Source organism: Cyclopterus lumpus, chromosome 18 (genome assembly GCF_009769545.1).
Source record: "Cyclopterus lumpus isolate fCycLum1 chromosome 18, fCycLum1.pri, whole genome shotgun sequence".
Lineage (NCBI taxonomy): Eukaryota > Metazoa > Chordata > Actinopteri > Perciformes > Cyclopteridae > Cyclopterus > Cyclopterus lumpus.
In genome coordinates this window covers 11,611,629-11,632,943 of record NC_046983.1, presented here as the reverse complement: position 1 = coordinate 11,632,943, position 21,315 = coordinate 11,611,629, and the positions used below count along the sequence as shown (strand labels likewise).

Sequence of the window (21,315 nt, the reverse complement as noted above, 5' to 3'; positions counted from 1 at the left end):
TCCCCACGAACACCCGCCGTCCCGACCAAATAAAGACATAAACGGGTTACAAAATGACAATTGCGGCGGAGCGGGGTCCCACCTTGAAGGCGTCCAATGGGCAAGTGAAGGGTGTGTTTTGCAAGTGAATGTTCCCTTTCACAGCGAAAGGGCCTTAACGTGATACCTAACACCCGGGGAAGGGGAGGCCCCCGGACGGGCCAAGCGGAGCGGGCGAGCCACCACGAGAGTGGAAGACAAAAACTACTGGTACATGTATACTCAAACATGTACCAGTGTACAAAGTCAAACAAACCCCCTGTTGACTTACAGGGTAATAAGCATGATCACTTATCAAATCAACCAGCTGCCAAGTACAGAAACTTTTAGATGAGAAAGTAGCATTCCCACCTCCCCCCCCTCCCCCAAAAAAAAGAAGTAAACTTGGGCGAAATTTCCTTCAAATTATCGCGTCTTGCATATAAATTACCGGAAATCGCAAAGCATGATGTACGGTGCACGAAATGTAAGACCCTGAACTAATGCGTTGGATGCATGCGCTTCCTGCATATGTCACGAGAGGACTGAAGGGAAGCTGGATACCGGGGGGTGGGGGGGGGCAGCGAACTAATGCCAAGGGGATAATGTTCTCGCTGTGCCTTTTTTTTCTAAAATGCCAAGAGTAGTGTTGCGACTCACGATGACGCGGTGGTTGGACGAATGTGTCATCATTAATACATAACGCGAAACAGGAGACGGCGTTGCCTAAATACATGTTTTCAGCACATGCAATGCCGTAGAAAGCCCCATTCAAGGGGGAGAACTCTTCGAAATGACACCCAAAATGCAACAGGTTATTTGTCGTTAACGCCGCCGCCGCTTACGAAACGATCAAAAATAGTTACGCAAGTCCAAAAGACGGCGTCAGCGGGGGGAGGGGGGGCCGTGTGAGCGGCGGTTCAGTGACCACAAGGCAGACACATTTTGCAAACTCGAAAACAGAAAGGAGCATACAAACATCGTCACTGGGAGGTCATGGGGGGAGGGGGGAGGAGCTGGCGCTATGACAACAAGACATCGGCCGTCTGCAGCCTGCTGCCGTCAACAAGTCAGCATGAGCACTACCATCTGACTGGGCTTTCCTTACACTGCCCCCGTACACTCCAGCCAAAACTAGCTATTTTGCCGCTGCTGTTACTGGCTCCTGCTTTCAATTTCACCGGAGTGAGCCAAGTAATGGCTTCAGGATTTTGTGGTCTGCCAACACATATGTTCCATGTAGCGATCTGGTCTTTTTCCCCACCATCTATTTTTTTGTCGTTGTTGTTGTTGTTGAGACGAGCAGGGAGATGTGGGCAGAGGGAGACATACACAGCGCCCAGGGGCCCGGCCACAGTTATGGGTCTTGTTATGACTGCGTGTGACCAGTGTGTTACCACAGAGTGTGGACTAAACCAAATAGTGCTCGTTCATTCTCACCGGCGAAGGTTCAGGCGATGTAGAAATAAAACGACAAACTTTACCAATGCTAGACGCGCAGAAGGCATCCTATTGGACAGATCGAGCAGTAAAGCTACGGTGAGGGATTTCCAGATGCTGGGAATCCATTAATCTTTGTTTCACTTTGTTTACTTTAGTCTGTGTAACTTACTGCTGAATTACAGCAACCTCATCATCGTGATTGCAACGCACGGTCGGGTTGCTTCGTGACAGCGGGGCCCAACAGGAGCGCGCACTCCCAAACACTGTGGGTAAATCCGTGTGAATGGCCGCTTAAAGCACTCTTTATCACTTACGTCACCACTAGTGCCATTGCTGGTACGGCCTAGATTAAAGGTTATTTGCTCAAGTCACAGAGGCAGCTCCTTCGGGTTCGCCCTTGTTGGGTTTCCTTATCTGAGGGGGGTTGTCGGGGAAAAAATCGTGGACACAAGAGCTCCCATTTTGTGCTCCTCTCTGGAGATCCTGTTACAGCGTTCCAGACACGACGCGGTCCACCGCCGTTGCCTCTCGGAGCGCCGGCGTTTTGGGGCTTTCGAGCACATGATACATGTGCGCTCCTCTTACGTCTCCGAGTGCACTTTTGTGCCCCGATGGGGTAAAATGATCAGCGGAGGGGGGGGGGGGGGGGGATGACGTCCTGCCGCGAGCCTCCCATCCCCCGTTAGCAACCAAAGACAATATACAAGCGGCTCCAGCAGGATTCCCTGAAGTCCATGCGCTGGTTGCGATAATAATCGCTTTAATGCTCAAGCACCTTTCTGCGCCTGTCACTTCTTGAGGAATACCAGCAAATTCCCATGGATTCGAAACATGTGACAAAAATAATCCTGAATCAAAACATGACACAAGTGATTTTGGGATACTAAGTCAAATATCGGCAAGTTGCCGCTTGTCAATGGTGCTGAAGGAAATGATTAAACCTCTCTCTCCGCCCGGCAACAAACATGCACGCCGACGTGTGGATACAGATGCCTTCCAGTTGATCCAGCGGGCCTTATTCATCCTGTGCTCCAGAAGGACAAAGTACAACAGAGAGCGCCAGTGAGAGAGGCGGAGAGACGGAAGGGAAAATAAGAGAAAAGAGTAGTGTTCGCTGACCTCATTCTAACAACAAGCCCCGGGAAGAGCCTTTCCCTGGAACCGTTTCGCAATAGCAATGTTGTTTATACAGGTGGCGGGCGAGTCGAGCGAGATATGCAGAGAGCATGCATTTTGCAACACCTCGTTATGAATACTAAACACATGCAGCATGTCAAAATAATACAGACACACAGACGAGCACTTTATGCCGTGTCCAAAGTGTGGCTTGAGTTTTGATTTTTAGTGGTGACATTTTTGCGGGGGAACGCGTCGTTTTTTATTTTGGGTGCGCCGCGGCCAATCCACCCCCCACACCCCCACCCCCCCATCTTCTGTTTGAATTTCAAAGTCGAGTTCCTTTGACGCGATCCAAGAGCTGTCAAGCGCTACTATCCTCGGGGTGTCGGCCAGTGAGTGCTCGCCTCCTGGAACGGAGGCCTCTGGTTGGCTCGTGCGTTTGGCTGCGGGGGCCGTCTCATGCAACAACATCCACTTGGCCAGAGTTCAACCCACGTGGAAGGCTACAATAGCCCAAAGGTGGCTGCCCAGACCATTGTTTATGCAACAGCACACTACTGCCAGGTTAAAGGGAAAAAGAGCAAGACAGCGGATAAACATGCGGGGCTGCTGCCTGTTACGGAGTAATGCTCGTTGTTAATCCTCCCTGTACAAATACAGCTTTGTGAGATTTTATGATTAAACTGATTTGCTTTAACCCTTCGTCATCATTTTTTTATTTAATTTTTTTTAAAGATGTAATTTCCAGCACAAAAAAAAGGGAGGGAAATTAAACGTTGTTGGAAAAATGTCTGCTTCTTTGCACATTTAAAAGTATTGCCGCCGCATAGTAGAACGCTGATGGTTACAGTTCAATTGAACATGTCGCTTATGAAGGAATGAGGCTGTTAATTAACATTATATTTGAGGGAATGACCTGTGCTTTTCGATTGGGTTTGTTTTGACAAGATGTGGCACAGTGACACAGAATGGGAATCTGGCACCTTAACCAAAATCATTTAACTTTAATGCTGTTGTTTCTGTAACAGTCGAAGCCTGAATACAAACCCATGCATAAGTTAATGTGGCGCCTGTATCTTATTTTCCCACTAACCAGCGAGGTGAACCAATTCCATTACATCTTAGAGAGAGGTGGTGGGGTGGGCGGGAGGAGATCCACACACCAGCTGGTTGGTAAACATACCAAAGTAATTGTTCCAAATACCTTACTTTAACACAGATTAAATGCAATTAGAGGCTGTTTATCTAACCACAACAAGTCTCTCTGCCAAAAGGAGAAAACTGTCATTGTTTTCGAGCAGTTCTGCTCTGAGGCATTACAGCTGGGAATAGGATGACTTCTTTTTTTTCTTCTTTTTTTCCAAAACGTAGCTTCCTTATGTACAGGAAGGAACTTTTACACACAAACAAAGCTTATGCTCGTTGCATAGGAAGACTATAGGGATGGAAAAAAAAAACGGTTGGTTGGCTAAGGCAAAGGTCTTCTGAGGTGAATATGAGGAATTTAGGTCAGTGCAGCCGAGACATTTAACCAGCACAAGCCGCTGCAGCCCGGGTGGAAATAGCACGGGGAGGCCAGGAAGAGGGAAACCAGTGCGTCACAGCTCCCGGCCCGATTCCAAGCTCCCCCCGATGCAAACAAGAGCCATAACTTCCCTAATGATCCCAGATCATGTACGCCGCAGACATATCCCACCAATAGGGAGCGCCTGCTCGTCACCTTTGACCTCACAGTGTTGTCGTGCCTACCTTTGATTCTGCATGCACTTCAGGACATGTAGGCTCGGTGTCAGTGTGAATGGTTGGCAACAAAAAAAAAAACACACAAAAATCTTTGAGGTTTGAATGTCCCATCGTGAAAAGTCTTTAATCCAAGTGTGTGCTAAATCTTACTGCAACAATCCTATTCTAAGACCTGACAAATCTCTTAATATCTTACATATTTGCCAAATCTGGATAATCTGACACTCTCTTGCTTTCACTCCAGTCATCCTGTCACACACGATTGCGCCGTAATACAGAAGTCCGACCCCACACACACACACGCGCACGCTTGCACACACACACACACACACACACACAGTCACACACGCATTGTAAACAGTCCTTATTGAGACGTGAGTGCTTGTATAAACATAGCCAAGCCCTATTGAGGGTCCAGGGCCAGCTTGAACAATAAGAGGGGGAAAGTTGCTGGACGTTCCTCACAGACGGTGTGTACAAAATCCAATTATCAGAGCCACGGCATTAACATTCCAGCAGTCTGGCAGGTGACTCCCCCCCCCCCCCCCAACCCCAACCCCAGCCCTTTACACCACCAGCATGGGAGAGAGTCGCTCGGCAGCACCCCGACAATACGCACACACACACACACACACACACACACATGCAGCGCTCTTCAACGGCTATTAGTATTGAGACATATATTGAGGGGAAGAAGGCAAAGAGTGGGGAGGCAGTTGAGGGGGCTGAGCGGAGGGGGCCACCAGCGACACTGGCCTTTTCTTCAGGAGATCAGCGCGACCGGCCTCGCAGGCAGTATCAGTCAATGGGGCATTCTTCTCGTCTCTGTCTCTGGGTGAGAATATGTTGATGGCTGATAACGTTGCTTTGATTGCCATAATGGGGAAAGCACTTTTTGTTTTGAGCGTTTTGCCTCCAAACAGTGCGCGGCTTTGTCAGCCGCGGGTGACGTTCGTGGCATACAAGATGCCGATTATAAAAATAAATAAATAAACTAAACAAAAAGTTTTGCGGTAAAGCGGTAAAGAAACGCTGTGGTTGTTCTTGGCGGGGCGAGTTGAATAAGAAGTTGGATTCAAATAAAGCCGGCGCCTATATGGCCCCCATCAGTGACTAGAATAAACTGACAAACTTAAACTTCTATTTGACTTTACTCTGTAACTCCTGTAGTTCCCTCAGCATCATTATCAGTGTATTTTTCTTTTTTTTGCTTCACATACATGTGGCGTACGTGATAGGGTGCATGTGATATGCAACGCCTGGTGTCCTGCTCTGTACTCTTGTCAGGTCCTATATATAAATGTACATCTGGCCCCATTCTGCTCTTTCCATCATGTCATTGAACAGAGAAGGCTGTAAGAGATACACACAGTATAGAACTTTACGGCGCAGCCTATTTTGGTTTGGTTTGATTATTTTTTGCCTGATTCTTAATTTCTGTGCTCTCCAAAAGAATATACGTCTTGGAAAAATAGGCGTGGTCGGTCCGGACAACAGGTACACGCATATTAAATTAAAAGGATGCAGATCTGACGTTTGAATGATTATTGGACATGAACTGTCAATCAGCTGATTCATCTACTAATCACATCAGCGCTACGGTACAGTACAGTACATGATCCCCGCAGATACGTTAAGCCCCGTCACCAAACACCTCGAGCAGGGATTAAGTTAAGAGATCAAGGTGTGTGTGTGTGCGCGTGTGTGTGTGTGTGCGTGTGTGTTAGTTTCAGAGATCTATGGCAAGGCACGCCATTATTATGTGTTTTTCTGCATAAAGGAGTAAATGAAAATGTTTTATGTGACATGTGATCTGTATTCATGAGGATGTAAGACCCAAAGGTATTTTTCCTATGTTTCATGTTCTTTGCTTTCTTTCTTTAATAAAGTGTTTTTAGAAGCGGCTCTTGACAGTTTTTGTGTTTCACCTGCACTCCTTGTGCTACGAACCCCCTTTTTTATTGCCTCAGTTTCGCCCTCTTGTGTGTCTGACTGTCCTCCGCTGCGGTGAGATGTTGAGTCAAGTGTCTGCTTGGCTTTCTCCACCCTCACCAGAAGGCCTGCGCGCGCTTAATTATTCTTGGATGGCGGATGAAAAAAGTGAGTTCTTTCTTTTTTTCTTTTTCATTAGCTCAGCAGCGGTTTCCCATTCATAACAGTTGGCACTGGTTTTGCGCTGCCTGCCAGAGATCACACCGCAACCATTTTCATTTTCCTTCATCCATTTGTTTCATTCATGTCATAGTTTTGGCAGCGGCCTGCGCCGTTTTCCTGATGGCCGCCGACCCTTCGACGCCCTTCTTTTGAGTCTCGAACTCCCGTTTGTGTCGTTGTTTTGTTCAATTCACACTGGTTTGCATCAAAGTGCTGTGGACTTACAGTATTTTAGTTTTGGAATTATTCATTGGAATCTAAAATTGAAATACTTTAGCAAAGCCATGCAAAGCCATGGGTGACACACTCTTGGATGGGGAGAAAGACTTCACACGTTGAACCTTTTCTTGGGAAAATGGATGGATACCATTTGTGTATATGAGTAGCAGTGTTGGAATATATCCAAAGTCAAAACGAACCATTAAGTAAATGTGGGCGAACATCCCCCCTGCCTTCATATAGTATATTATCCCTTAAGACTGCGGAGGTAGTGAATGCACTCCCCTCCCTCCCCCCACACTTTAAGTGCATTACACAGTGGATTCAGCTATCTGAAGCCCCAAGAAACAGCAGTTTATCATCATGCAACTACGAGAAATATGCCCACTGACAGGAAAGCTATAGCCCACATACACACACACACACGCGCGCCACCCACCCATTCAACAGCCACTTTGCTAAATCTATCAACTGCAGCTGCGTGCATGTGTTTTAATGCACGCACACAAGCTGGATACACGTGAGTTCCTATAGTGCATGTGAGCATCTGAGTCCAAACACTCTCAGGGCTGCAACCCGATCCCAGAGAACTCCAGTGTGTCAAATTAAAACCAGGGTCTTTACCGTCGGGAACCGGGACGCCCAACGTGGAAACAAACAAGATGGCTACCGCGTCTCCAACCCAAGCATGCCTCGCGGTGCTCATGGGGCTCCCATCTGAAGGGAGTTACAGGCTGGCGAACAGGAGTGCAGAGGAGAAGGGTCTCCTGGGGCAGTTGGCCCAGCAAGCGGGACCGGAGGATGGCTGCACCGTGGATTAGGGCCCCACAGTGGTCCATTGTTAATTGGGCGCCATGTGTGAAAGCTACAGAGAGATTAGTTTGTACAGCTGCTGCCATTTGTCATAACTGCCCTTAACAAGACACACATGGCAACCCAAGTTGTAGCCAGAGTTTTTTGCAGAAAAAGGGGAGAAAAAATGTCTGGCGAACATCTAATAGTTTGTGAAACAGACGTGCATAAGCAGATGAAGATGTTCCTGGGAAACACCACGCAGACACAGCTGGGATCCCATCATGATGAGTTTGATCATTACTCATTTAGCCATCTGTGGGTCAACTGGGGTCATTATCATAACTGCTCAAAAAGCTCAATTAAGCCAGTAGAAATCCCACAGGTTGCAAACAATTCGGTGAAGAACAATGAGAAGACTAGACAGAGGGGATGACCTCCAAATTTCCTCGGTAATGTCACCATGAGGTTTAGGAGTTCTTTTTTTGGTAAGACTCCACAGTGTAATTGTGGGTTGTAGGTCTACGCACATGTTGGAGGCCTAATTAAAATCTTGACTCTGTAAATCCGGAACAAGCTTTTAAAAAGCACTCTAACTTTCAATTTTCTCCCCGACAGATGCCGGAGCTCTGTTGTTATTGGGAGAAGTTGTGGCTCACTGGGGCTAAATGCAGTCTTTTTTGAGCTGCAGTGCAGGTGAGCATTAATCTGTGCATGGGTTTCTACACTCCCATGGATGCGGCCGTGTGATCGTGAACATGTGTTGCGTGTGTGTTTGCACTTTGGAATGTTTTTCCAAAAGTGCAGCAAAGTTACCAGCTGGAGCCTGGAGAGAACGCGGAACACTGCTGGAGATTTATGGACCCCGATCATACAGGCGTTCAGTTGGGCACTAAGTTGCTGGTTGTGTATATTGTATATATTATGCCATGCCTACATTGTATTCTCCACTATCTATGCAGAACAAGAAATACGTAAAATCTCAAAAGAAGGAATGAGAGGTGCTTTCTTCACATAAACTGTATCCGTTTGTTGTTTTAATGACTTGATGGAAAGAGGCAGTGTGAAATTATGTCTGTCACAATGGAGGAAGTACCTCTGTAGAGAATCTGTAACACCTGCTGGGTTGGTGAGCCTGAGATATGAGATGTTCATGTTGTTCCAACCAACAATGTGTCCATATTTCCTCTTATCCCATTACTCACTTTAATCACATTTGACGCCGCTCGAAGATGCCGTCCCTCGTAAAAGACTACATGTTTATGGAAGTGCTAAAAATGTGAATGACTTATTTTCCTACTCTCCTTGCCTTCTCTGCTGTTCTGTAACTTTTCTGTACGGGTCAATAAAAAGAAACCATATTGGGGGTTGTATGGTTTATTACACTGGGTGTATTCTGCTGCTGGAGAGTTGGTTTCTAAATTTGGGAGCTTTTTGAGAAGTGAACCTGACATATGTGAGGGAGGAGTGGAAGCCCTTTGGCTAGCTTTGACAACTCAATGGGGCTCTGATGAATCCGTCCCAAGCAGGCCATTCCCAAGCCCCAGACACCATATCCCCTCTTTGACCCGCTGCACTGACATTAGAATGAAATCCTCTGGGGGATTCGACCCCCCCCCCCCCCCCCCCCCCCTTCCCCCAAACAGCAACACGCCCACCCAAAAGTACATTTTGCATAGCGCTGCGATGGCGGGCCTTTCTTTTCCTGTCCCGCTCAGGTCTTGTCGAACCGTCACAGTGATGGGCCGTACAGACAAAAGAGGAGACAACCATCACTCTGGGCCACTGATCGGCCCTGTCTGGACTGAAAAGACTTTGATGGGGCCAAGCAGGGGGGGGGCGGTTGCTGCACAGAGAAGTCAGTGTCTCCTGGGCAACCACTCTGATTGTCTGTCCCTGCCCAAAGTTCCCCATCACACCCCACCTACTATACCCCTTCCCATTTTTTTTCTTCCCTTCATTGGTTGTTCAAAAGGCTCCTTCCTGGGTGAAGGGGACTGTCTTTTGCATGAAAGTCTGAGTCTGGTACTTGAGGGTGCTTTTCTCCTGGTTGACTTGAAAAAAAAATGGGAGGTCAAAAAACCTCTTAACGTGAATTCTCCTCTCAGGACCGCATTGTCCCTCTTTCCACTCCATACCCTGTCGTCTAACATGACCAGTCTAGCACGCAGATGGGCCAACAGCAAGTTTTTCTAGCAGTGCTAATGCGATGGCAAAAGAAGAGAGAGCAGTCATTGGATGGAGAAACTCAGGCAACAGGGCTTTGTAAGGCAGGACAGTGAGGTACAGTGTAGTGCCTGGGACAAGGGGTGAATGTACCCATTTGTCTTCATTTGGGAGGGACGGCAGACAGGGTGGGGGTGGGGAATCTATCCGGGAGGAGTGGGAGGTGCCGGCCCTCCAGTCAAGTGGCCTCAGGGGGATTTGAAATGCATTTGGGGTCCTCCCCAAAAGCCTGGGAAAGTGTGGTGAAGCTGAGATCTTAACCATAGACTAATGACACAAACTGCAGTCCTTAACCAAGTGGAGTTACAAACGCAAAATTGAGTCTCCTGCTGAAATACACAAGAAAAGCCTTTTCAACACAATGCCCGTGCCTTAGAATGCAGAAGAAAGGCCTTGTCCCATTTTTCTGACGGCTGCAACAGCGCAAACTGTGACACAAGCAAATTAAACACACTGTAGCGGAGCAAAGGAGGGAGTTGTAAATGTTGTTGAGAAAGAAGGAATCCACATTTCTCAGTGGCCTCTGCTCCGAGTTGCCTTGTTTCCATGGAGATTTATGTACACATGGCACACAAAAGAGGGCCAAGGAGGTAACACGGCCTGTTTAAGCCTTGAGGTATTTGCTCGAGCAAAACCCCGCTGCTAATAACACAAGCCTCATACTGAGCCAGGCAACCTGGCTGCACTGCAACACAGGTTAGTGTTTGAGAAAGAACAGGAGGGGAGAGAGGAAAGCAGGGGAAAGTCAGACGGAGATCACAAACCACCAAAGATCCCGGAGAGGGAGGGGAGCCATTAGGAGGGAAAGAAAGTCAGCAAGTAAGTAAGCAATAAAGAAAGAAAGAAGGCAAGAGACAAGAAAGCAAACAAGACACAAGAAGAAAGAAAGACCACTGCAGAAACATAAATAGCTCCCGGGTTAAGAGAAAAAGGATCGGGAGGACATTTAGTGGGAAGCGGAAATCAATAAGGCAAGCGGTGAAGCTGGGAGGGAGTTCTAAGTGGATTAGATTGAGAGAATGTGTTCGATAGGTTATGGCTCTGACAGAGAGGTAGCCAGACACCGCAGGCTCTGTTGCATACTAATAAGGAAGCCCGAATGGAAGCTGAGCACAGGGTTGCGCAGTTCAGTCGGAAGAGTTTTTTTCTATATGGCTCAGGAGTCATCGGTTAAGGTTTTTCCCAGGAGTTGCATTTCACGGCCTCGTTGATTTACTTCTGTACGCTCACTGTTCAAATTCAAGTCCAGAAATAAAAATCCTACTCGTTCTTCCTCAAGAACCAATCGGAGTATCACCTCGCCAGGAGATATTTTTTTATTACAGGCCACTTAATAACTTGACTTAGCCCAAAACACGAAGACAAACAGTAGTGTCCTTAACGCTGTCTGCTTACAACAACTTTTGTTTCACACTTCTGGCTGGAACCCAGCCACCCTCTCTCTGGCCGAGCGCCTGAGCCTGGGACAGCTGTCATGGTCAGAGTTTCTGGCTTGAGGGAAAGCCAGGGAGTGTGAAAAGAAAAGCGACTGGGCGAGGGAAGGAGTGAGAGAGTCATTTGGCCGGGCAGTGTGCCGCAGGGGTGATTCCTGATGGCAGAGGAGGATAAGGGGATGGGAGGGAGGGATGTTGTGCTTAGTCACAGGCCTCCACTGTGACCCAGAAGGTCAGGCCTCCACACTGGCCGCCTGACCACAGCCTCTGAGGCAGCCGGGCGGAAAAGATGCAAGCAGCTACCCCACGCAGTGTGGAGCAGGCCAACCTTAGAGATAGGGACCAGCCAGACGACCCAGCCTGAGGGACTGGAGTGGGAGGCGGGGTGAGGAGATGTGGGGAGTCAGTGGTACCTACTCCCCCTCACTTAGGCCAAGGGACCACCAGACCAGAAGCAATGGCGGGGGAGTGGAGACAAACAGTTGCCAAGAGACCACCGGTGATCTTGCGGCCGCCGTGGTTTGACCCCGATAGAGGAGGTCAACAGGGGGGGCTTACGCGCAGCTCCCCAGCCTCCTCTCCTGACCGCAACCCCCCCGGGCAAAAAGTCTTCCTCCACCACGTGCCCTGGGACCGCAATGGCGCGTTTCCACCGATCTGTTTTGCTCAATTAAACTTCAGAGGACACCCCGTCACATCTCTTTGAAAAAAGGTCACGACCCCGGGGGCAGAGGTTAAGTCGGCCGCTCGTAAAACAAGGTCTCCATTAACATGGCAGAGTGTATTCAGAGGTTTGTGGTAATCCATCCATTCCCACAAACTATCATGGCAGTGTGAAAAAGAAGTTACGTTACTGGGGGAGGGTTTGGAGGGGGGGTCAAGGTAATGATGTTTTACGGCCGTGTTAACTTTCACCACCAGAGTAATGGGAAAGCTACTTGACCTTGACTTCTATGGTCCCCCGTTGGACTACCTCAGCAATCCTCTTCTTTCACTGGTTCGAAGGCACCGACAACTTTCAAAAATGCTCAGAATTATTTGAATTCATTTCAAATTTCTACTCCAATTTTTACTTTATTCCACTGACAAATTAATAAATGAGGTAGAAAAATGTACACATCATTTCCGTGACACTTTCCAAGGTAACCTCCAAATCCTTCAGTCGGCTTTGCTTGTGCATCTTAATCACACATCTTATTCTTTTTTTATATTCTAATAATTGCAAACATGTTTAAAGAACAAGACGTTTAAATATGCAGGACGAGAGAGTCATATGAACTACATTCCTATAATTAATGAGGAAATAGGGATGAGTAGCATAACAAAGCCAAATGCAAACAAGTCCTACGGTAACCTAACATGTCCAAACATGACCATCGTCTCCATACCTTCTTACAACTATTCCATCAAGCTGTCAAATGGGATATGTGAAATATGAATCCAGGTGAAGAGAGGCGATGATTCAAAGAATTTTTTTATTTTTTTTTTGAAATGTCACTTCTTGTTTGAGAAGATAACGATAAAACAGTGCATTGGAGTACAACGGCCTTGTGTGTGTGTGTGTGTGTGTGAGAAGCCAGGGCCCTGTATTGAACACGGTCTGCCAGTTGGCACAATGGATGCCACAGCCCCCACCCTCAGCCCCCTGCCCAGTTCCCAGCGGGCATTCATCTGGGCATGCACATGGGTGCTACGGCTCTGCCTGGCTAAACGCATCTGTGCCCAAGAACAAGGGGGCTGAGTGCCCTCTCTAAATTCACCCCGCACACTCGCTGCCAACCCGCCGACCTTTCTCCGGCAGCGACCCGCCACAATGAAAAACTGCAAAAAATACACTCTGAACTTATAGATTTTTGCCAGGAAAGAAAGGAAGAAAAAAAAACAATAATAAGAAGAAAAAAAGTCTGCTGCGTGAATAACGGCGTCAAAATATATATATATTTTATTTTTTTTGTCATCCAATTACGCGACAGTGCAGAAGCGAGCCGCTGCCAGGTAGCAAGCAGGATGGAGAGAATGGGAAATAAAAGCACAGTTTGGACCCTTTTTTTTTTTTTTTAACTCTTTCTTCTTACTTCTTTTTTTGCAGTTCGCACAAACACCAGATTCTTTTGCGCCGTTTGCGAGTTTCTTTGTGTTTGATTGTATGTTTGTTTGTTTCGTGCATTTGCAGCAGAACAAAGGCAGCGGCTTCCATTCTGCCACTGTCAAAAAACTTTCCAACGTGCCCACTGCATTGCGGATGCCAACCAACGAATCAAAGGCATGCTGCAAGCAGACAAAGAGGGTTTGATGCCAACCTCCAAACCTCTAACAACCATTTACTGGTGATTCTCCTGCCTCCCTGGCACAGTGCAAAACAAAATGGCGCCGCACCACACGCTAACACAATATGGCTGCATTGTCTGGAGATGGGCACCGCTTGGTGACTTGAAGAAAAGGAAGAAAAAAGAAAAAAAAAGACGCTTTAGCTCGCAAACAATAAAAAAGCATGGCCCCGTCTCTGTGATCCCGGTAAAAGAATGCTATTTTGCATTTGCCAAAGATTCAACGCGGACGAAATTTTGGAGCACAACGGTGAATAATCGCTCTGATCCGCAAATGCAACGTCGAATCGCAGCGAATTCATTCTCCTGGCGAAAGGGGAACATTGCGCTCGCCGTTTATTTTCAAACGCTCAAATTTAATTTTCCTCCAATGGCAGGACACATTTGTTTAAATCAAAACTGGTAAAAAAATTTTTTTAAAAATGCCATCCGTGACCCCACAATACAGGCACCGACTAAATGGTGTCTATTATGAAGGAGGTGCACTAAAAAAGGGCCATTCTCAACGTGGTACTGAACAGTTAAAAATGCAGCAGATGCAAACTAGAGGGAGCGGTGGCATCCTACAAAAGACACAAAAGAGGGTCTGATGCCAACCCCGGTGCCAGTGGCAACCATTATTGTCTGTGTGCTGTGCCTTCTGCTTTCCCTGGCACTTATCAAACACAAAATGGCGCTCAGGGTTTGATGATAATGAGCTAGCTATACCATCATTTCTGCCTCAATAGCAAAGTATTGGTGGTTATTCGCTCAGTGGATTTAATACAGGGGAATTTCAACAGATTCCTATGGATAAGGGGAGGGACATGACAGACAGAAATGTATTTATGTACCGCAACAAATCTATTTTGCATTCATTTTGAGAAAGATGTCAAATTCGGCAACAAAAAAAACATTCTATGGATGCCGTTATTGAGAAAATGTACGAAAACTAAATAATATTCTCGTCTGGACTTGTGGATTATCGGTCCTTAATTACTACTTTTGAAACTTAGTGTGTAAAATGATATGTGTGTAAAAAAATTCACAATTACTTTCTTCCAATCAGCACCGCTTTTCCTAAAAATAAATGTGGACTTAAATTGTCGGTGTTGTAAATTATCATACGTGTTTAGCTAAATGCCAGTAAATGGCAGTCTTTTGGTTGTGTATAAATGTGAGAAACATTTTTTTTTTTTATGTCCTTCTTAAAAAAAAAAAGAAGGAGGAAAAAAAAAGCTAAAAAAAGGCTTTAACACGTCCAATTTAAAAATGTGCATGTCAAAACCGATCCCAGTACCTGGAACCACATTTTTTTTCCAGCCTCTTATTAAACACTGAGCTGAATAAAACGCAGGATTCAGTCTCCACATCGAGCTCATCACTGTGTCCGCAAACGGCTTTCATGTAAAAGAAACCAGCTTTTCAGGAATTAAGAAAAGCCGGATTTCGGCGCCAACGCGATCACACGCATGATTTATAACAGACACAATATCTTATATATACACTGAAGTGTTTTGCAAATATTTTAAAAAGCCCTACTTAGGTCTATTCATACCTTTCAATGCAAGGCTGTAATGTGACTTACAGCAATCCGTTTATTAATATGATAATGTTGCTATTAGCTTCTTTTTTTTTTTAAATGGTGGGAATCTCATTTTAAAACAATATTGTTCTAATGTGATTTATGATTGAAACCCATTTTTTAAATTGCATGTTTCAATATATAAAGGGGACTATGGAGGACGAAGGTTTTTTAATATAGTAAGGAGAACCACATTTTTTTTTTTTTTAAATATGCTGTTAATAAACACAACTGTAATAATGAGGGCTTCATAAGAATCATGTGTTACCGGTACATAGACTCAGTTTTGGTAAATGCACTGCGAGTGGGTTCATTTTAATTTAACCAGTCTATACGGCAACTTTCCACATTTGTCACGAATTAATATCCAGACCGATAGAAAATGTGTACAGTGTGTGTGCAATTGTACACGCCTGTGTGTGTGTGTGTGTGTGTGTGTGTGTGTGTGTGTGTGTGTGTGTATGTGTGTGTGAGATACTGAGTAATTACTGAACATGCTGCTGGAGTACAGCAGAACAAAAGCACATTTAAAATGTCTTTTTTTTTTCTGTTTAGCAATGAGTCATACTTGAGGCATATAAAAATGTACGCTGCATATATACAGGACTGACTATCAAGTTTCCAGTGTTTATTTGCCTGCCGAGTGCAGTGGTGATTTCAGCCAGTCTCAGCTAGACTGCCAGAAAGTAACACATGTGACCCTTGACCTTGCCGAGCCATCATTCACACATAGCTCACACACACACACACACACACACGCACACACAATGAAACAAACACACACAGCATGAGCTTGAACCTACCTTGGTCCTGGACATAGTATGCTAGAAACAAGTCCAGCTCCTTGACCGATACTGTTATGTGGTGTGGCTGGACACAAAGTGCTGGGTTGGTGCAATGTTGAGACTTGACGAGGCGCTCCCCGTCTGTACTTTCCAGAGGGATGCCTTTGAAGAGGATGACCATCACCAGGTCCAGACGCCAAACTTTGTCGGCCTGCCTCAAACAGTCGATCCGGCGGATCTTGCCCTTCTGGTCCGGGTTGGACAGCACGCAGCACGGGTGCTTCTTGCCCGTCACGCTGAGGACAAAGTCCTCCCGGTACTCCTGCCGAATGTCCTTACGCAGCTTGGCCAGCAGCCTGGACGCCCATTTCTGCTTCACCTCGGGCTTCTCGCCCAGAAGCTCGTCCTTCACCGCACGCTCCTCGTCCTTGGACATCCGCTTCTCGTGCTTCTTGAAGTACTTGCGTTTTCGTGCCTGGAGGTTGAACCACGTGTAGGCAATGGCACGGACGTGAGGAAGAAGTGCCTCGATGAAGGGATGAAATTCATCCTGGAGCATTGAAGGGACACAGTGGGGAGGGGAGGAGAGAGAAGGGGGGGGGGGGGGAATAATAAGAAACTCGTGTCAATACACATGGAGAAAGAATATGGGTTCAGTCAGCCACTAATCTGAGGCCGTGTGGAAGTCAGACCACAAATAAACAATTCCTCATAATCAGTCACATAACATCACATTGGCAGTTTCAACTGCTGAGGGTCCTCCTCACGTTGAAACAGCGGTTTTACCATTTTAGATTTATCAGGCGGCCTGCAGGTATGACGAGGACATTTCACTGTTTATATCAACTCTCCAGGACTACAATAGCAGCTTGGCACACTTCGTATACAGGCTGCATGTTCAAAATGCATTTAAGAAATAATTAAAACGCAGGCAGGGGAGAAGGGCGGCATATCAAAGCAGTGCATGAAAGGTATTTGGGACTCGATTTCAAGTTCGTGCCAGAGTTTTTGAGGTTAACACGCAGAATGACGCTTTGCTCAGGTTCATTCCTAAAACAAGAGCCGGCAATATGAAAAGCATGTCCTACTTTTAGAATTTCCAATCTCTACTTTAATTAAAATATATATATATATTTAAAGAAATGTTATGCTGAAACTTGAAATGATAAATGATCAATTAATATTAATGGAATTATTTTCCACAGAATTTTTTACTTTTCAAATGGTGCATACGTAATGTATATTATACTTTGTGCCACTTTCTAAACAGAAAAATTACAGCAAACGCGAGTCACGAAAAGAGAAGTTTTTTTTTTTTTTTTTGGACAGAGTTTCTTTTCGTCCTCACGACTAAAAGAAAGCTAAACACCAACATTTCTACAGCAGTTCACCAGCCTGCGGGCTCTTACTGTATATCAATAATACTTCAGCAAATCTAAAACAAATTCGAGCAATCTTATTAATGCTTTGTTTTCTGCAGGTGAAGGAATGTACATGGTGGTGGGGAAGATTCAGGACTCGTCCAGAATTACAGCAGCTCCGAGTGACACGTGGAAACATGAACCCATCTAGGTTTTAGGTCATTAAAATGTCAAATTTAATAAGTGTGAGCAGCCCCTTCTGAGCAGGCGTTTGAGGAGTTAAACCACATATTGTTCTTTTCTTAGGCAGTCAGGCAGGCAGGCGATAGGAAACCACAGAAATCCACTCCCTATCTGCGCCTGCCGCTGGTGCTGCTCTGAGAAGCCACATTTCTGGTCTGCACTTCTGGGCCAATAAAACTCTGCTCCATTACAGCAACATCAAATTAGAATCATTTATTAAACAGCAGGAATAAATATTTAATTATCTACAGATGGTTTTGAAATGTATTATATTTACTATGGATGCTATACCTATCCATAGTCATTTAGAAGTGCACAACAAATAAATAAAATAAATTGAGCACTCCTTTAAATGTCATCTCCTCACTATAACGTTGCCAATTAAACTGACAAAAGTGAGCAGTAAATGCTAGTAAATGTGCTCGGCAGCAAGTGTTTCTGAAGTCCTTTTCGCTCCTAGTTTCCTGTTCAAAAACACTTTAAATATTGTGTTAATTTTTTAAAGCCAAACGCTGTAAAGATAAATGATTTGGCCAGGGCCTATGCAGTGCACTTCAGCTGGGGCCATAAAAGCACAATCCTCTTAAGTACAAACTAAACCACATCTCAGTCAATCACTTACTTATGCCAAGTAAAATATAAACAGTAAAACTGAGTCAGCCAAAACAGTCAGCTACTCTGTCCAACCGCTGAATCAACCTTATCATTTGATCTCCCTGTAGTGAAAGTGGCTTTATCTTCTTCCAACTCCACTTCCCAAGAGTATAGGGATTTTACTTTAAATACAAATATACACGTGAACAAAATATATATAAATATACAAAATGTATATATAAACACAGCTCCGGGCAGGCTGGGAGGTGTGTGTGAGGTTATTGGAGGACACAAATAACCTAATTAAACCTGAGAGAAAATTAGCATACCTGCGCCAGGATTATTAAAATGACAGTCGTGGAATGCTATCATAAAGTCCATCTTTACGCATCACTTTACGCACGCAAAGGGCGCATAAAGATTGGCACTTCACTTTCTTTTTTTACTTGCTTGGAGGACTAATCAAATAATTTTCTCAAAGGGGCTTTCTTTAGAATCTAAGCTCTTGAAAGTAAAAAAAAAAAAAAAAAAAAAAAAAAAATCAACAGAATCGTGGAACAGACACGTGCGTTTTGGATTACCGACTTAAATTTGAGTTAGTTCTAACGCAACGTTTTTCCCCTTCCAAAAGGCAAAACTTCAATTTTTTGGGGGGTGAATAATTATGAAAGTATCCCCCCACCCACCCCCCGGCTCAAAACTGAACAATCCAGACGCAGGCACGAAACTTCCAATTCCCTTGACCACTGTCGGTAACATTTCTATTACAAATGTGCAAACCCATAGCAATTCAAAATATATATATATATATATATTTCTTTTAAAAAAATGACACAAATACCTGAGTGAGACAAATTGGAGAATACATGACGAGACGGCGACACACAACGCGAATGCACTTGGACCGATTCCTCAGATCACTTCATCGCGCCATTCCTCGACAGGCGCGTGCACCGTGCAAAGACCGTGGAGCAGCTCTCCGCGTAAAACAGAAAGAGGTTATCCAAGAACATCCGAGAATTTCTTTTGCGATCCAAAGATTGTCGTCTCCGCAGAACAAAACCACCAACAACAACAAAAAAAAAATTAAAAAAATGTTATGCAGGAGATGTTTTTTTTTTTTTTAAGTTGGCATGCGGGTTTAAAGCGCTCGCCAAGTTCTACTCGTAGAAGCCGGTGCGAACGGGGCTGCTGCGTACTCCTCGAGCTACAGCACGCGCTCTGTGCGCGTCTCCGTGCGGCGCTATCTCGTTCATAAAAGCATTGTGTGGAGCTTCAGAGGGCACCAGAGTGTGTGATGTTCACCCCTGCTTTAACCAAACTTCATGTGAAATCGACCGGTGTGCACCTTCGGTCCTGCGCGATTCCAGCAAATCAGACCCAACTTTTATTTTTTTCTCTCTCTTCACCCACGTAATTACACAGTCACACTCCTCCTCCTTCTCCTCCTCCTCCTCCTCCTCCTCCTCCTCCTTCTCCTCCTCCTCCTAACACACAAACCCTATTCACCATCCAGCACCTTCTTCTCCTCCTATCTGAAAACACAGCATACATATCACTCCAGCAGATTTAGAGAGTGTGTGTGTGTGTGTGTGTGTGTGTGCGTGTGTGTGCGTGTGTGTGGGGACTTTGGAGCACACAGCCTCCGTCACATACAAACGGGAAAAGGGACATTTCCCTCCTGCAGCTCCGGCACCCTTTACCCCCGAGCTCCGTGTCAACAGCATGCGATCACTCCTCTCCCAGTTTAGATCACGCAACGCAGGGTTCGCCTTGTTCATGGTGAAGAAAAGAAAAAGAAAAACGAACCTCCAGTCTTTCTTTTCTTTCTTTTTTTTTACTTTGCAAGTCTCACTGTACCAAGGACACCGCCAATGAACTCGCCTTAAAATTCTCTGAAAAGTCCCTGAAATAAATCGCGATACGAGAAATATAGTATATAATGTAAAAAATTAAATAAAAATAGGATCGACACATTTGATGAAAATTAGACTTTTTTTGTGAAGATCATCATCATGTGTACATTTTATTGTTGAGCCTACTGCAGCATAAGCATGCAGGTAAATTAAAACAAAAAAACAACTTTTGACTCGTTACATGTAGTGTATGGAATGGGGATGCTGTTTATAGATTGACTTTTAAAATGGCCGTGTATAGAAGCCTATACGGTGGACACCTGAACGCAGCATTCAATGGACAGCGAACCGCACACACTCCACACTCGGCCGGGGTGTTTATCAGAGCAGCGCAGCGGCGACGCTTTTGGGAAGACTGGAAGTTAAACAGTGTTACTTTTGCGTGGTGTGTGTGTGTGTGTGTGTGTCCCACAGAGCTGCCAGCAGTCCACATAAGAGTTCATCTGCCCACATTTTTTTTTTTAAAAAGGGGGAATGGGATGTTAACATAGGCGGCCGGAGGAATCTGTGCCAAGTTTAGGTCCCGTATACGCGTTTGGCCCGGGGGGGGGGGGGGGGGGGGGGTTGCGCTCCGTGGTTAAAGTCAACCCCACTTCTGCGCATTTCTCTCAATCGTCGCGAGGACAGGTTATACATAAATAAAACCATAATACAACAATAATGCTAATCATAAATGGTATCATTCATCACAACATACGAAAGCAATAATAACCCGTGTTCACGTACCATTGCACTGTACTGCATGGATTAATGGGGAATCCTGGAGCCTGGTTGAAACACACACACAAGCCGGTAGCTTCACATTTCTCACGTTCAACTTTGTGCTTTGGAGGGGTGTTTCTCTTGCGGTGCTCGCAAAAAAAAAAAAAAAAAAAAAAAAAAATAGAAGAAGAAGAAAAGTCAACACCGGAAGACAAGTCTTTGCAGCGGTGAACAGAAGTTGGGAGCACCTCGCGTTTTTTTTTCTGCCTTTTTTTTTTAAGTCTTGTTTTCCTTCCTCTTCAGGTCTTACTTTTTTTGGATCGTTTTTTTTTTGGGGTGGGGGTGGGGGGGTGGGGGGGTTGTTCAGTGAAGTTGAACGTGATCCAGAAGAGGCTGAGTTCTCGGCACTGGCTGGTCTCCGCCTTCACTTTCACTGTCTTTCTGCCTGCCGCCCCTCCGGCTCTCAGCAGTAACCGTCGAGTCGGATATGATTCTAGAGAGACAGTTTCCGGTAAGGTTTTTACAAAATAAAACCCCATTTTTGGAAACACCGATTGAGCAATTTCTCTAATACACCTATCAATATCAAACGTGAATACAATGCCAATTAACGTGAACGTTGCTGTTAATGGATGAACGATAGACACATATGTGTTCATGGCTCTTGTGGTGCACC

The 21,315-nt window shown here is 45.5% G+C and overlaps 1 protein-coding gene across 8 annotated transcripts in view; it reads right to left on the bottom strand.

The window, feature by feature from the left end:
- The window catches only part of LOC117747633 (nuclear factor 1 B-type-like), a 63,249-nt gene extending 42,453 nt beyond the window's left edge, over nucleotides 1–20,796 (bottom strand). For 3 of the 8 annotated variants that reach the window (XM_034557017.1, XM_034557021.1, XM_034557018.1), the window contains exons 1-2: nucleotides 20,664–20,796; nucleotides 15,842–16,373 (exon numbers count right to left, since the gene is read on the bottom strand). In XM_034557017.1, the coding sequence (XP_034412908.1) occupies nucleotides 15,842–16,373; nucleotides 20,664–20,681 (550 nt within the window). In that variant the 5' untranslated portion in view covers nucleotides 20,682–20,796. Of the gene's footprint in view, nucleotides 1–15,841; nucleotides 16,374–18,862; nucleotides 19,407–20,663 lie in introns of those variants that run through there. The other 5 variants (XM_034557019.1, XM_034557016.1, XM_034557015.1 and 2 more) reach the window with 3 other exon arrangements.
- Nucleotides 20,797–21,315: the final 519 nt, after the last annotated feature.